This window comes from Calliphora vicina, chromosome 3 (genome assembly GCF_958450345.1).
Source record: "Calliphora vicina chromosome 3, idCalVici1.1, whole genome shotgun sequence".
Classification (NCBI taxonomy): Eukaryota; Metazoa; Arthropoda; class Insecta; order Diptera; family Calliphoridae; genus Calliphora; species Calliphora vicina.
The window spans coordinates 40261927-40278600 of NC_088782.1; the positions used below are offsets into that span (position 1 = coordinate 40261927).

The 16674-nt window shown below is 30.2% G+C and overlaps 1 protein-coding gene across 2 annotated transcripts in view; it reads right to left on the reverse strand.

Moving 5' to 3' along the window:
* Positions 1-462: 462 nt before the first annotated feature.
* The window catches only part of Ptpmeg (protein tyrosine phosphatase Meg), a 37097-nt gene continuing 20885 nt past the window's right edge, over positions 463-16674 (reverse strand). The window contains exons 3-13 of one of the 2 annotated variants that reach the window (XM_065506463.1): positions 15484-16095; positions 8483-8590; positions 8315-8410; positions 8075-8216; positions 7790-7998; positions 7529-7681; positions 7113-7264; positions 6696-7043; positions 5320-6630; positions 4877-5054; positions 463-1843 (exon numbers count right to left, since the gene is read on the reverse strand). In XM_065506463.1, the coding sequence (XP_065362535.1) occupies positions 1715-1843; positions 4877-5054; positions 5320-6630; positions 6696-7043; positions 7113-7264; positions 7529-7681; positions 7790-7998; positions 8075-8216; positions 8315-8410; positions 8483-8590; positions 15484-15624 (2967 nt within the window). In that variant the 5' untranslated portion in view covers positions 15625-16095 and the 3' untranslated portion in view covers positions 463-1714. The remainder of the gene's footprint in view (positions 1844-4876; positions 5055-5319; positions 6631-6695; positions 7044-7112; positions 7265-7528; positions 7682-7789; positions 7999-8074; positions 8217-8314; positions 8411-8482; positions 8591-15483; positions 16096-16674) is intronic. The other variant, XM_065506465.1, reaches the window with a different exon arrangement.

A 16674-nucleotide genomic window follows, 5' to 3' on the forward strand; every position in this document is an offset into this window, starting at 1 on the left:
CTGTTTAAAAGAACAGAGATTTATAATTCACGTTCACTGAGAACAACGTTCTTCAAAAATCACGATATCGCTCATATCGACTGTGAAGCTGAAGGCCATAGATGACAACTAGATAGGTAACTGGGTGCCAAAAACATAATTTATCGCAATGTATTGCCATGTATTTTGTTAATGTATCACCTATTTATATTTATTCTATGGTGAAGGCTATACAAATTGGCAAAACCTACATTTTTTCCGGAAAATACTGTATTTACTTACTCATTCTTATTTTATTTTTTATAGAAAAATTCAAATCTATTTTTTTGAGTAGAAAAATAGGCGAAAAAAATTAAACTAAATAAACTGCCTGTTCCACGATGTAGAAAGAAAAATGAGTCGAAAAAATTTGTGTGAAAAACATTCAGTTTTGTTCGAATCATTTTTCTTTCGACATCGTGAAACAGGCCTAAAATCCATGAATCCTTTATTGATTGACAACTAAATGTTTTTTATTCAATGTATTTTAATTTTTACAAAATATAAGAGACAAAACATTATTTTTAAACGACAAACTACATTGTAAAATGTTTATTACAATAATAAATATATATGCATTTATATATGTATGTATTGTATGTATATTATATAATGTGTATGTATGTATGAATATTTTAGCATAAATAATTTGTTTTTGGTGCTAGAATACTAATAGTTCTTGTTGTTTCCTTTATTTTTTTTGTTCTTTAATCCATTAAAATGTTTACATTAAATAGTATATATAGCAGTGACAAGTAATTGAATTTGTAAAGAATTCATTACAGATATTTCAATAATGAATTGTGTTGTTGTTAGCAAATGGTTCAAGAGAAAAACATAAATGTACTATGTATGTAAATGTTTAATTAGGGATTTAGGGAAAACTTATGGGCTAAGACAATTTTAAGAAATAGCTTACAAATTATATAATCAATTATAATGTAGAAAGGAAGAGATTTGACAATAATTATTATATTTTATTAAAATTTTAAGTGTTTATATCATAGATAAATACACATATATAGGAAATTCTGCTGTCATACACCTAACTCAGTTGTCAAAAACCGAAGTACGTGAAAACAACACTACTCGTATGTGTGATTATTTGTTTTTTTTTTAGTTTCCGCTCTATGCGTATTTCTCTATGGTTTATATGTTATATGTATGTATGTATAAAGTAATATTAAATGATTGTAAATTAAAATTATATAGACATTTTAAATGCTTTTATCAATCGTTGCAGCAAATCGTATAAATCATTTTTTAAATAATTTTCAAAGCAAACTAATATTGTTCTATAATAATACCATTTTTTTTGGGGAAAAAAATATGCAATTATGTTGGTGGGAAGGGGGATGAGGGAGAAATTGTTGGAAAAAAATACGTATACAATTAGGTCGAATCTTAAAATTAAATAAGGTTTTATAATGCATGTAATGTATGTATATTGTTTCAATTTCGTTTACTGTAAGTTGTATATAAAAAATATATATATGCATGTTTCTATATAAATATATTATATTCCATATGCGTGTTTCAGTTTCAGTTACTGTTTATGTATGGATCTGTGTGTATGGAGTGTGTTTCCGTGTTAGAGATTTGTATTAGATTATTGTGGTTCCAATTAAAAAGAGAGGCACGTGCATTATTACCAATAGTTATACATAATTTATAATATAGTACATATTTTATGTCTCTAATCAACATCGTCTTCTTCGTCATCTTCTTCATCGTCGTCTTCATCTTCTTGTGCCAATAAAGCACTATTGCGTGACATTTTCATATAAGCAGCACAGATGCATTCACACACAAAACGATATTGGCTCTGCAAAAACATAAATTATAATCATTTAGTATTAAAACATAATTAGTTAACATCAGAGACCAGAAATAAAGGATTCAGTTTAATAAAGATCTAAAAATCATGGGGGGTTAGGGTTATTCTAATTCGAAAGGAAACAATTTCGAATTTCCATGTATAATGCATACAAATTCGAATGATTTTCTTTTCGAATCGAAAAGAATTTTGAAAGAAATCGATAAAATTCAATAATGTTTACATATACTTTAATTAAAATATTTAAGATTACCTCTTAAATCTACTGACTTAAATCTGGAAAAAAATGGTAATTCGTTTCTAACGATATATTCTTTATTTAAAAAATAAATCTTAAAATTTTTTTAAAAATTGTATTTAATTTTTTTAATTAATTTTTTAATGAAAAAAATACGTGTTAAAAAATATTTTTCCCGATTTTGACCTATTGTAGGTCAAACATACTATGGCCTTTTAAATTTCATTGCAATAGACTTTCAAATATCTATCTTTAGATATCCTTATTATCTATATTAAATACTTAGTAATCCAGATATAGATCAAAAATAGTCCAAAAATCCAGCCATTTGGGTGTCTCTTTTTTAAATAGCAACCGGGTCTATAGCCGATGAATCATATATGTAAGTAATTTGGGGGTTACGGAAAGTTGATTTAAACATACAGATGGTCAGACTGACATGGCTATATCGACTACCTTCTATAACGATCCAGAATATATATGTATACTTTGTGGGGTCGCCACTTATGGTGAAGGGTATAAAAAGGTAAAATAAATTTGTATTCATTTTAGCTTTTTATACACTTATTTTAACAAATAAAAAACAAGTAAGAATACTATATTCGGCTGTGCAAATCTGATATACTCTTGACCAAAATACACTTTAAGAAAAATATTAAAAACAAGTATTGAAACAATTTTTGCCTCTTAAATTATATTTGGAGAACATTAATTAGTCCATTTCGATATCAACCAATCAAGATCAGCTGCATTTGCCCTGCGGCTAATAGTTCGAGCAATAATTTTAAAATTTATATTATTGCTAACCCTCCCGGGGAGTCTTTTATGGAACTTGCAATTAAATGATCTAGTCTTGGAGTAGTCATTCTCCCAAATGTTTAGTACCTGACTCACGAAATTGCTGATTTATTATGCCAGTAATTTCAACAAATAGATATCTACGGTGTAAAATACACATCAGATAAATTTACCTAAAAGGTAACTTGACATTGATTTCAAATCAACATCTACGAGTAAAAATTACCAAATATTTTTACTCCATAAGTAACTAAGCACTAATAGATATCTATTTGTTGAAATTACTCCATAAGTAACTAAGCACTAATAGATATCTATTTGTTGAAATTACGGGTATTAATCCAATATTTATCGCAGATATTTTTTTAAATGTTCGCAAATCATGACCCAAGTCTTATTTAGTATGTATTTAAAAAGCTTATTTTTATTTTTTGTATTTTATTATTTTCAATAACCTAGCTTATTCGCCATAATCGGTTATAAATTTCTACTTAATATATAATTTTTTTTTTTGGTTTTTAATAAAAATAGCTGAAGCCAGGGTATCCCACACAAAGGAAAAAAACACGGGAAAACGTTTGACATTGAAAAATGCCTACTTCCTCTAGTATAACGCTGTTAGTGACTAACGGTTGATTATTTCCTAAAACTTAAAAACGATATCGTATGTTAGCTTCCTTAATGAAACTAATTAACTGAGAGTATATACCGATGTCATGAAAATTTAATAAGTCAAAAAGATTAGTAAATTTACTAAATAATTGGTGTTTAATTCTAATATCATTGAATTCAGAACAGTGAAAGATAAGATGCTCAGAATTGTCGATCATGTTACAAAAATCACAAACATCAGACGATCTCTTACGTATCATGTGAAGGTAAACGCCACTATAACAGTGGCCACATAAGAGCCTATTAATAATCTTGATGTCAATTGGATCCCAACCAACACCCCTGGCCAAGGTCTTGCAGGTATTTCATTGAAAAGAGAGAAGAAGAAACGTCCAGACACTTGAAATCTGGTCCTGTAAAAATCTAACCACTCTTGATTAAGAGAATTCCTTATCCTCACAAGAGCATCCCCATACGGAAGTCTTACCTCTAAGGGAGCGCCAAGAGAAACGGCCTGTTTGGCCAGGTAATCTACCCTCTCATTGAACCAAACTCCAACATGGGCAGGAACCCATACTATATGTACCTCAAGGATATGAGAATCAACTATAGAATTAATAATATCCGATACTACAAAGTTCCTCGAACTAGCACGTCCCAACAAAATACACGCATTTCTACTATCAGTGTAAATAACAAGACGCGAGTTATTATCCTCAATGGCTATATCAACAGCCCTTTTAATGGCAATTAATTCTCCAGACAGTGATGAAAGTCTCTCACGTGAACTGTACAAAAAGAAACGTCCAGTGAAAAGATTAAAAACAGCACATCCAGTGCCATTGTTCATAATCGAGGAGTCAGTAGCAACCAAAAAAAATTCCTCACGATAGTGAGCTCCAAGGACCTCCTTCGACATACCTCTGTTCCTGTTAAAGGATGACTCAATAATAATCGTAATCTTGTTACTAGTGCCACATTCACCAAGTGACGGAATCGAGTCAAAAATATACTTGTATTTCCCGTAGACAAAAGAGTAACTGTTCTTTAGATATGAGGGTGCCGTTCTAATCAAATCCAAATATATCAATTACATAAAAATTGATAAACAATAAAACTTTATGCTTTTTACATCGTTTTAAATATTAAATATTCTTTTTTTTGCAGAATTTTAAAAGTTTCCATTGTTTTGCCAATGCTAAGAAGTATGACCACATTCTTTTAAAGATATTTTAATGTTTAAATGCCTAAATTTACAGGTTTTACATAAAAAATTTGTAAAATTCTCAGAAAGCTCAGTTTTAGTAAAAGATTTCAATCTATACCAATTTTTTCTGTATCTAATTAAAATTTAACTTTATGCAGACACTTACCACATTTTGTACCATACATGCTCTTTGATCACGCATTGTACGTACAATATCCAAAGGATAAACCGGCTCCCGAGCCTCCATTAAAGCCAGTGCAGTATCCATAAGAATAAGAACACCAGTACGTCCAATACCAGCCGAGCAATGAACTATGACAGGGGGATTGGCAGCACTAATACATCTGTAAGTAAAAGAGCACAAAATAACAATTATAATTTGTATAAATTTAATAAATTTTGTTTCGTATAATTTGCAAAGTCCGACCGAACCTGATATTCGACCATAAATCATTATTCGACCTAATCCGAAAAAAAACAGGTGTTATAATTTTAGAGCATGTTTCAGCATAAAAATTCCATAGTCTTTGTTGTTCCTTTATAAAAGTTTCGGTATTCGAAATCGAAACCAAATATTTGGTCGGACTCTAATAATTTGTTATAACTTACTGATGAACACTGGTAGAAACTGGAGTTTCATCTTCGGGTGTAACACCATTGCTGGCAGCACATTTACGTTCACACATGAGACCGCCATTTTCATCGGCGTCTGCATCAAGCAAACGCACCTGCTTGAGACTCTCTTCAATTTCCTGCAAGAGCGAGCGATTTCGTGCATTGCGGACACGTTCGACAAATTCTAAAAACAAATTTGGATCAGCTGGTACACAATGATCTGGCCAGGCAAGATATTGCATGTGTTGAATGTGACGCTGTTCGCCGGTACGTTTATCGCACAGCAGAAATTCCCGAAATACAAAACTACCGGTCTCATCTGGTTTCTCACTAAGACATTTCACCGAAAAACCCTCACCCAACTGCAGTTCTTCACCCGTTACTGGCCAATATTGGTGGCATTTTTGTCTTCCCGCTTCCATTACTGTGGTTAACATCACCACTAAATGGCTACTCTCCTGTTGGACCATGCGCCAAAAGTCGGAGGTTGTTGATACCAACGGTCCTTGGGTGGCAATATAGCGATTGATGCCACCCGGTATTTCCATGTTAACATAATTAGCATTAATATAATCACCACTTGAGCAATTTACTAAAGAGACGCGTGTGCAATCGTACGGTGATATGTCACGATAACGATTTTTTGCTATGTTTTCCGGTTTGCGTGCTTCAGTTATAAGTAAATCTGGATTTTTACGATACATCAACTCATACTGGGCCAACAAAGCACCGGAGGCCAGACCATCACTTAACAACAGCAGACTTTGTGTGAATAAAGCGTCACCATCCAAAAGATTCGAATGCGAGCCAATTTCATCATTTTCTGGCACATATTGATACAGAGGTTCTTCTTCTTCGCAGAATGCTCCAGCCCTACTACCACCCGGTCTCATGGTTAATAATAGTTCGCCATTACGTGTAGTACGACACTCTTTTATCATGCTAACAACTTGTTCGTGCTTCAGTCCTAGTACTTCTCGGCCATTTATTAGCACAACTTCATCGCCTTCTCGGACACGTGGCGTACAGCGATCGGCTGGGGTATTGGGTACAACTTTTGATACTTGCACTGGTAGACTTAAATCGATGCCGCCTTTAACATTAAAACCAAAACGTCCATGTTCGTCGGCCAATAAACGTATTGTAATTAAATCACTGCCACTTTCTGGGGCTGTCGAACAGCCATTAATGTACGTGGTTATAGCTGCGCCCATTTGAGTGCCATTGGGACTGTGGGATCCAGTACTATACGCAGGAACCGGAGACTCAAAACGGCGGCTGCATTGTTCAATATAGCCGGTATCACTAAGTTTTTGGAATACAAATTAAATAAGAAAACAGAAATTTGATTTAATAAATTTACTACGTACAGCTGTATGTCATATTCATCGCTATGTTGCTCCCAAGCTTTGCGTGGCATTGAATCCAATTGTTTGGACGTAACCTTATTGTCATGATGAGGACGGCTAGTTTTTGTAATGGTTAAAATGGACGTGTGTGCAGCAGCTATTGCGGACGGAGTTTTACCATTATGTGAGACACTGCCATTGCTATCGGAACCGCTGCCACCATTAGCCAATGGGGAAGTTGTAGTGCCACCGGGTCCAATAGTGATTAAACGCTTACTGGGAGAACGAACAAAAGCCTTATGAATTTTGGAGCGTTGCTTTGATTCTTGAACAGCTTGCAGCTCGGTGCGACCGGAATAATAAAATCTACTTATTGGAAAAATATTATTACATAGAATATTAAAGTCTCGAATAATTTAAAAAATTAAATTTACTTACTTTGATCCTAAACTTAAATTAAGGAAGCGCGAAAGACGATGAGGTCTCTTTAGGCGGAAGAACGAATGATGTTCCACACAAGATTTCCACAATGCCTTGGCATGTTTATGAGAATTCATACTAAAACCTAATAAAGTGTCATAGCTTTCCGACTAAAAATTCAAGTAAAACAAACGTGATGAAGAATAATTAAAATAATTCCTGCTATATTTACAATATCTGAGTTCTCATCTGATTTGAACAACTTGTATTGTATATCCTGGCCCGTTATAGAAGGCGGAGTCGGTATAGTCAATCTATTTTTTAAAGTATAGTTTGGTAAAAGGCACAGCCGAATATATCTCTCTTACTTTTTGTAACATTAAACTCAGATGGGAATTCAGATGCAGATAGATAAATATAGTATTATTTCTTACCGGTTCTCGACGTAGTTGTATAAAGAAATCTTTACGTTTAAACGAAACCTTAACCATTTTAGACCAAGAGAAGGTATTAATACGTAAAGAATTTTGAAAGACAAGCAGACCTATAGCAGAAACACCCAGTTGCAAATCTTTGCCATTGGAATCCTACAAATGAAAAGATAAACAATTGTAATATGTATTAAATCTAGCCTCACTGGACTACAAAATTTTAAAATTTCTCAAAAACCTTATATATTTCATTCGATTACTCACCATAGCTTTATGCAAATCAATGCCATATAAATCCAGTCGTTTAGCATGTTCCAAATAATTATATTCAGCATCAGCTGGCAACTGGCCACGATGTAATTTATGCAATTCAGATATTTTACGTTCAGCATCGCTTGATTGGTCGGCCAACAATTGCAAATTACTCAAATAGCCAGGTTGATGTTCTAAAGGATTGAAATCACCTAGTTCAGCTAAAGCAAACAAAAACCAAGAAATTAGAAACAATATTATACGGCTGTCAATCAGAAATATTAAAAAATAACTTACATTGCACGGTATAACTAGCTAGCAGACATTGTGTATTAATTGAACATGGCAGTTTGCCCAACAAAATGTTACGTTTTATTTGCAAATAAAACTGATAACGTGTATATTCTTCTTGTAAACGACTGGGATCACTTACATAAAACTAATAATCAATAGGAAATAAATTTCTATTAATAAACTTATATACACACATATTTACGAGTATAAAATTTTACATATTTGTTTAGTTTACATACATACCTTAACTCTAAATTCTAATAATGGAACGGTGTCATTATCCATACTAGCAATACTATTGCATTGTTTTTTAAAAGGCTTTTGTGCATCAACCCATCGCTATTGAAAATATAGTTTATTTTATGAATTACTGGTTACACGAGATAATTAATATATTATAACAATACATACCACAACATCACCAGGTTTTGTGGGAAATAATAAACCAAAATAATCCCTTTCGGATAGTTCTAGAAACTGATATACTTGCTCAAGTAAATCGCCACCTTTGGCACGTTTCTGTAATAATACAATATTCAAAAAGTAAAAAAAAATATTAGTAAATATTAAAGTAAAAGCATTTTTAATGATACTGTAAGTAATATTAAATTTTTTCTTTTCATTTAAAATTTAATACAATTCATTCTAAGATGTCTCGCGCCACATGTGACTTAAAAAGACAAATTGGCAATATTAAAGAAACATGATACTTAAAAACATTATTAATTATTTAAAATAAAAATATAAAAATATTTTTTAATATTAGTAAAGAAGTTTTGCAAAATATACCACTATATGTTTTTCTTAAATATTGATAAATGGTTGTTGTCTTCCAAGTTACTTGGTGAATTGTTAAAGTTCAAACTCCCGACATATTCTAACCTTTTTGTTTTGGTAGTTTCCAATCTACTCCTAGGTATTCTAAGATTAGATAAGTTTCTCGTATTAAATCAATTTTGATTTCCACTTTCTGATATTAACATTTCCACAACTGATATTACCATAATCTGATCAATTCAGCAACCATATGAGCAGTATTTTTTCTCCGATCTGTCAAATTACCCCTAACTGTCACTCTAAAGCCATGGTAGGCGTTCATATTGTTCAGGTTACGATGATTTTCGTCAAACAACCCGAATGTGAACAAAAGAGCGTAAAAATACACAAATTTCATTCAGTTGCTTGATGTTGTTGTAGATATTTTATTTTTTACCCAAAAATTAAATGCCTCTATTTGCCTACCAATGCTCTAAAGTAATAAAGCTGAAATTATCTAGCTCGTGTCAATGTCAATTAATAAAATAAAGTAGAATCAAATTCTTTCCAATTTTCCCACAACCCGACGCTTCTGAATGGCACGTGTGTTTTAGAATGGATTTATATTCAACCCATGGAGGCAAGGCGAAACTAAAACATTTTTGTCTCGGAAACACAGCTTTACACCCCATCTCAAATTGCAGATTCCAACAATAAAGTCCGGACGAATGTATCAGTAAAACGGCACCACGTCGATAATTGATGCGATCACTTTTGACACTTGCTCGGGAACAATACGTATTAAAACGCCTGGGTCGCAATAATATTCAAGGCAATGATTTGCAGATTCATTAAAATGAGCTGGTTCAGATGAGAATGCAATTTATACCGGATTCATATGCACACAAACGAAATCAAATCTGAAGTTAGCAAGACCTTGAGTAAACATTTTTTTTTTTTGAATATTTGGTTAAGTCTGCGTTGAAGATGCCGAACTATATAAAGTTAACTAAATATTATGAGAATTCACAAGGAGCTGCACTATGAAAACAACTTTATCTTTTTATGCTTCGAAAATGTCTAATTTTGTGCCAACAAAGCGTAATTTGCGAGAAGTTTTGCTTTACTTCTTTAATTTGAAAAAAGTACTACCGAAGCACACCGATTGCCCACCGAAGCTTATGGTGAAGACCAAGAATTGGAGGAACTACTCCAAGAAAATTGTTGGCAAACAAGAGTTTGCTAAATCATTGGGAGCTACTCAATCAGCACTTTCAAAAGGTTTGCAAGCAGCAGTATTTATCCAAAAGCAGAGAAATTGAGTACCATTTTGTATGTCTGAAACACTATTAAAGCAACTAATTTTTGCAAAGAATCATTACTTGAGATAATAAATGGATCCACTTCACCAGATCGGAACGAAAATATATTTCGAATAAAATTCGAAATAGATTGAAATTCAAACAAGTAAGAGAGCTATATTCGGCTGTGCCAAATCTTATATACCCTTCACCAAATTATACTTAAAAATATTATTTTTTTTTAAATATTTTTATTTAAACAAAATCAAAATTTTTTTTTTAATGGTTTAAAATTTTAAAAAAATTTTTTTTTTCCAAATTGTTTTTTAATTTTTTTTAAAAAAAGTTTTTTTAAATTTCTTTAATTATTTTTTTTGGAAAAAGAATTTATGACAAAAAAAATTTTTGATGAAAAAAAAATTCGGGTTAAAAATATTTTTTTCCGATTTTGACCCATTGTATGTCCAACTTACTATAGCCTTATCTACATCGTTGCAATGGAATTTGAAATATCTATCATTAGATATCCATATTGTCTATATTAATGACTTAGTAATCCAGATATAGGTCAAAAATCGAGGTTGTCCTAGTTTTTTCCTTATATCTCAGCCATTTGTGGACCGATTTTGTCGAATTTCCGGAATTTAAAAAAAATATGAAATAATGAAAACCTAAAGGTCCTGTTTATCCCCACCAAATAAACGTTTATTTCAGTTGGGAACAACCGCAACTTTCTTTGAGGAACTAATTTACATACATACCATAGCTGTAAATTGTGAATATTTTTATTCAAAATATTTGCTAAAACTTAATTATTTTTGAATTTTAGTTATATTTGAAAAAATAAATTTATATTGAAATCATTATATATTATTCAAAATATGATACAAACTACTTAACATATGGGCTAATCCTGCGTGACGAACGTTTCATTCGTACACGTTTTCATATTTAAATATGAAAATTTTTTGGTTTTTCAAATAAGATACCTCCGACGTATACTATACGCTATATTGAGATTTAAGTGCAATTCCAAATGGCATAAGACATTTCCTTTTCATTGCCATTTCTTGCGAAATAATTGATCGCAAAATTTTGTGACGCACGTTACAAAAAGTGGAAGTAACTTTAAAAGTTGAAGTGTTTATTCGTAATTTTAGCGAATTTGGCATAATAAAGCACACAAAATCTTATTCCTAAAAGAAAGATGAATGAAAGATAATTCTAATATAACTTATTTGCATGAACAATCATTTGCCGTTTTCATAAAAAGCCGAGAACATTTTGTTATGCACGTTACGTGATGCTCGTTACAAATTATCCAGATGCTAGAAAATTATCTCCATTTCCGTGAGAAGTTGCGAAAAATACCATTCAAAGTGAAATTACTCAAAATTCATTTGTATTTAAATTGAATGGTCAAAAATATTGCTGTCAATCGAACCATCTTGTTAACATTTCAGTAGTTATAAAAACACATTAAAAAATTAAATTGTTTTGTATAAAATTAAGATATCTGACCTAGTGTTGGATTTTATAATCATTATAATCATTTTTGTATGAATCAAAATACCTTTTGTTTATATATAAAATATAATATACATATCAAGTCTAATATTACAATTAAGAATTCCAAGTTTGATTCATTTAAAAATTTTTTTGTTGGTAGACTGTTTCTGGGACTTGCCCATATATCTATTTAGAATATACAGCCTTAAATATTATTTGATTTCAATAGAATACGATATTAAATAAATTATGCTTAAAAGTTTTGAATAAACATTTACAAAATTATACTAATAGTATTTGTATTTTAGTAACAATAAGTTGTATTTTATTTATTATGTAATGAATAGATTTTAAAATATTCTAATCAATATGAAAACATGTAATTATTTTCTAATTGTATTTTTATAGTAAAAATTAAATATTGATTTAGTTTATACAACCAGTTACGAATAAAATATTATTTTACTTATTCGAAAATTTGTTGATAGATTTTATTCAAAGCAATTTTCTTTGAATAATTTGCCCAATTCACAGTTGGTGTCGCAGCGTTGTATCGTTGTATGTCGTAATTTCTTTTATTAATGATTTCTTTTTGATTCGAAAAATTTGTTTGAAAAATATTTATGACATACAATGCTACAATACTACGACATCAATTGTGAATTGGGCAATTGTATTTCTCGAAAAAAAGAAAAATATTTATATATTCAACAAACATTTTTTTAGTACTTTTATCATAGAAATATTCTTTGAATAATTTTATTTGTGAAAATAAAGTCTAATATTTAACAAATTTTTGAACAATTTTATAAAAAATATTTTTGTGTTTGAAAATGAGCTCGGACGATGAAGATTTTTCTTCCGATGATTATGAAAAAGATCCTTCGTTTGCAATGGAAAAACAATGCTCAAAAATAATTCAACTATATTTTGAACGTATATTTTCACTTGCGGTGTTATTAAATAGGAGGAATGTTAGGAGGAATGCCAGTCAGACGATCTTTTTGAATAACTAGTTACTTTAAAAACTGTTTTTAAAAATAAAACTAAGAAAAACAAGTAAGAGTGATATATTCGGCTGTGCCGAATCTTATATACCCTTCACCAAATTATACTTAAAAATTTTAAATATTTTTAGGTAAACAAAATTTAATTTTTTTTTCCATTTGTTTTTTTTTCCAAAATTTTTTTCGATTGTTATTTTAAATTTTTTAAATTTTAAAAAATTATTTTTGGTTTTTAAATTTTTTTTTTGGTGAAAAAAAAATTCGGGTTTTTTCGATTTTGACCCATTGTAGGTCCAACTTACTATGGTCTTATATACGTCGTTGCAAATGTCTTTGAAATATCTATCATTAGATATCCATATTGTCTATATGAATATCTTAGTAATCCAGATATAGGTCAAAAATAGGTAAAAAATCGAGGTTGTCTTGGTTTATTCCTCATATCTCAGCCATTTGTGGACCGATTTTGCTGATTTTAAATAGCAAAATTCTCGAAAGCATGTCTGACAGAATTATTGAAAATTTGGATCCCGAAGATATCTGGGGTCTTCAGAAAATTGATTTCAACAGACAGACGGACAGACGGTCATGACTTAATCGACTCCGCTATCTATAAGGATCCAGAATATACACATCTGCTCAAAATAATAGATACACCTAATTGGAAAAAATTTAAATGGCGGTAACATTGAAAATTTCCTCGCAAGCGTTAAGAATACATCATATTATTAAAATTTCTATCTGGCAATGTCATGTCAGTCAAAAATCTGGCAACTATTTGCTTTCATGTTGATTTTTAAAAACGAATTTATTTGAATTACAAAAAATTATTTGCTCATAAAAATAGATACACATCAGTAATTTGTAATTTGTTTATATACAATTTTTTTTTGTGCAATTTTTTGTTTCTATTTACGTGAAACAGTAAGTATAATTTAAATTTTAGCAACAATTTTATAAAAAATAGGACTCTTTTGAAGAAAATGGGACGAAATCATCATTGTACCGAAGATGAGAAAAAAATTGTTCAAACGATGAGAAATCAAGGAAAATCATTACGGGAAATAGCAAAGAGCATAGGAAGATCTTTACATTTTGTCCAAAATGCTTTATCTAAAAAACAAAAAAGAGAAACTCGCGGTAGACCAAAGAAAACCAGTCCAGAAACAGATAGGCGGATCGTCCTTATGGTTAAAAAAGACCCTTTCATATCATCGAAAGCTATTTCTGCGGAGCTATGTAACGAAATCAGTCCACAAACAGTTCGTCGTCGTCTTTTACAAGCTAAATTGCCGGGAAGAATTGCCAGAAAAGTGCCACTAATGCGCCAAAAAAATATCAAGACAAGATTAGAATTTGCTAAAGAGCACTTACAATGGTCCGGGTGTGAAGGCGAAAAAAAATGGAGAAATATTTTATGGAGCGACGAAACAAAAATAAATTTGTTTGGAAACGACTGCCAAAGAAATGTACGCCGACCAAAAGGAAAAGAATTCCACGTTAAATTTACAAAAAAGACGGTAAAACATGGCGGGGGAAACATAATGGTTTGGGGTTGCTTTTCATGGAATGGTGTTGGTCCGATATTCCGAATAGAAGATACCATGAATGCTAGTGGGTATAGAGACATATTGGAAAACGTAATGCTTCCATATGCATCGGAAAATATGCCATTAATATGGACATTCCAGCAGGACAACGACCCAAAACATAGTTCAAGATTAGTTAAAAACTGGTTCTTGGAGAATAACGTACCTGTTTTAAGCTGGCCCAGCCAATCCCCTGATTTAAACCCAATAGAAAACTTGTGGAGTGAATTAAAGATAAGGCTTTCGAAGGAAGTTTTCAAAAATAAAGACGATTTATGGGAGAAAACGCAAAAAATATGGTACGAGATTCCATTGGAGAAGTGTCAGAACTTGATATCCAGTATGCCCAGAAGAGTGGAGAAAGTTTTACAAAACAAAGGTGGATATACTGGATACTAGCTTTACTTTAATAATAAACTAATTTTTTTAAGATAAAATTTATTAGCTTTTGTTTAATAAGAATTTTTAAAAATGTATCTATTATTATGAGCACCAAATTTTTCGAAATTTAAGAAATTTAATTTACTTTATAATATTTATTATTAATTATGAAATATTTTGTTTTTGTTTTTTACTCTCCTTTTAACTATAAATAAAAATCGACTGAATTTTTTTTATAATTTTACAATATACCATTATTTTTTTTCGTTTTTAAAAAATAAATTTTGGTGTATCTATTATTTTGAGCAGATGTGTATATACTTTATAGTGTCGGAAATGAAAAATGTAGAAATTACAAACGGAATGACAAACTTATATATACCCTTCTCACGAAGGTGAAGGGTATAAAAATATTTATATTTTGTATTTTATTCACAAGTTACAGCTATGATACATACATACATAGGTATGTATAATGTAATCTCTTTTTCTTAAACCCTGTTTAATTAATGATAATGAAAGAAAAAGTGCGTGTTGTTTTAACGATTACAAAACATTGAAAAGTAAAAATGAGAGTTTAGTCAAAATTATTGTAAAAATTGCACTCATGCAGTCATAATTCAAATGAAAATTAAAACCTAACTACACAATAATTGTGAAAGTTATAAAAATAAACAAAATAATAATGAAAACAAACAGAAAAGAAGAAGTAGATAACAATAACAATTTCAATATATAGTAGTAAGTATGTATGTATGTATGTACTTGCAAAATTGTACAAACATTTAAATTTAAATAAAACTGCATTTAAATTGTTCGTTTATACATATATAAATATAAAATGCAAAGCAATTTTCAAGTAAACTTACCTCTATCCGAAAGGTATGGGTAGTGTCATCGAGAAATAGTATTGTAACACATTGTTGTCTTTGTTTCTTATCTCGAGCCAGTTCTGTAGATCGCAAACGACAGTGACGACTTAAATTACATAAACGGAAACGTTCAAGCATTGCAATACGCCATGATAAAAAGAAGAATAGTTTCTGTTTTCTTTTGTGGTCTTTATCTTTCCTTACTTAATATCCGACTTGTGCCTTCTTAATTGTTTAGTCAATATTATTAATAAGTTACAAAGGCTAAAAAGATTGCTTAGCAAACACCATGTACATACATATAGATAAATAGATATAGTATGTGTATGATTTGTAATTCTAATAATAATTCTGTTGTTTGTCTTTGTTTTGTAACAAAAACAATGTTTATTTTATAAATCGACCATAAAATAGATATTTATTTGTTCAATAATATTCGTATGGTTTGGTTCTTGTTTTTTTTTTGTTGTTTTATATTGTATTATGGTGTAAAAAATTTATAAAGATATTGACGTTTTCAATTGGATGGAATTGTTGTTGATGTTAATATAATTTTTCAATTTCTAATAAAAATTTCAGCAATAGATTTGACAGTCTTGACATCAGTATCTAGAAGAAACGAAAATAATACAAAAAGTAACCATAATTAGTTTTTTGAAACAAAATCAATTAATAAAATGTTTATCAATAGTTCAATTAAAGTTATCGATAAGTTATGCCCAATTCACAATCGGTGTCGTAGCGTTGTAAGTTGTTTGTTTTCGAAAAAAACTAATATTAATAAAAAAAAAAAACAAGTAAGACAGCTATATTCGGCTGTGCCGAATCTAATATACCCTTCACCTTTTACCTTTCAAAATAAAAATTTTAAATATTTTTAGGTAAACAAAATTTTTTTTTTCCAGTTGTTTTTTTAATTTTTTTGAAAAAAAAATTTTTGAATTTTATTTAAAATTTTTTTTCTTTTAAATTTATTTTTTTTTTAAATTTTAAAATTTTTTTTCCAATTTTATGTAAAATTTTTTTTTATTTTTTTTTTGTGGTGAAAAAAAATATTTGGGTTAAAATTTTTTTTTTCCGATTTTGACCCTACAATGTGTCAAACTCCAACTTACTATGGTCTTATATACGTAGTTGCAAAGGTCTTTGAAATATCTATCATTATATATCCATATTGTCTATATTAAT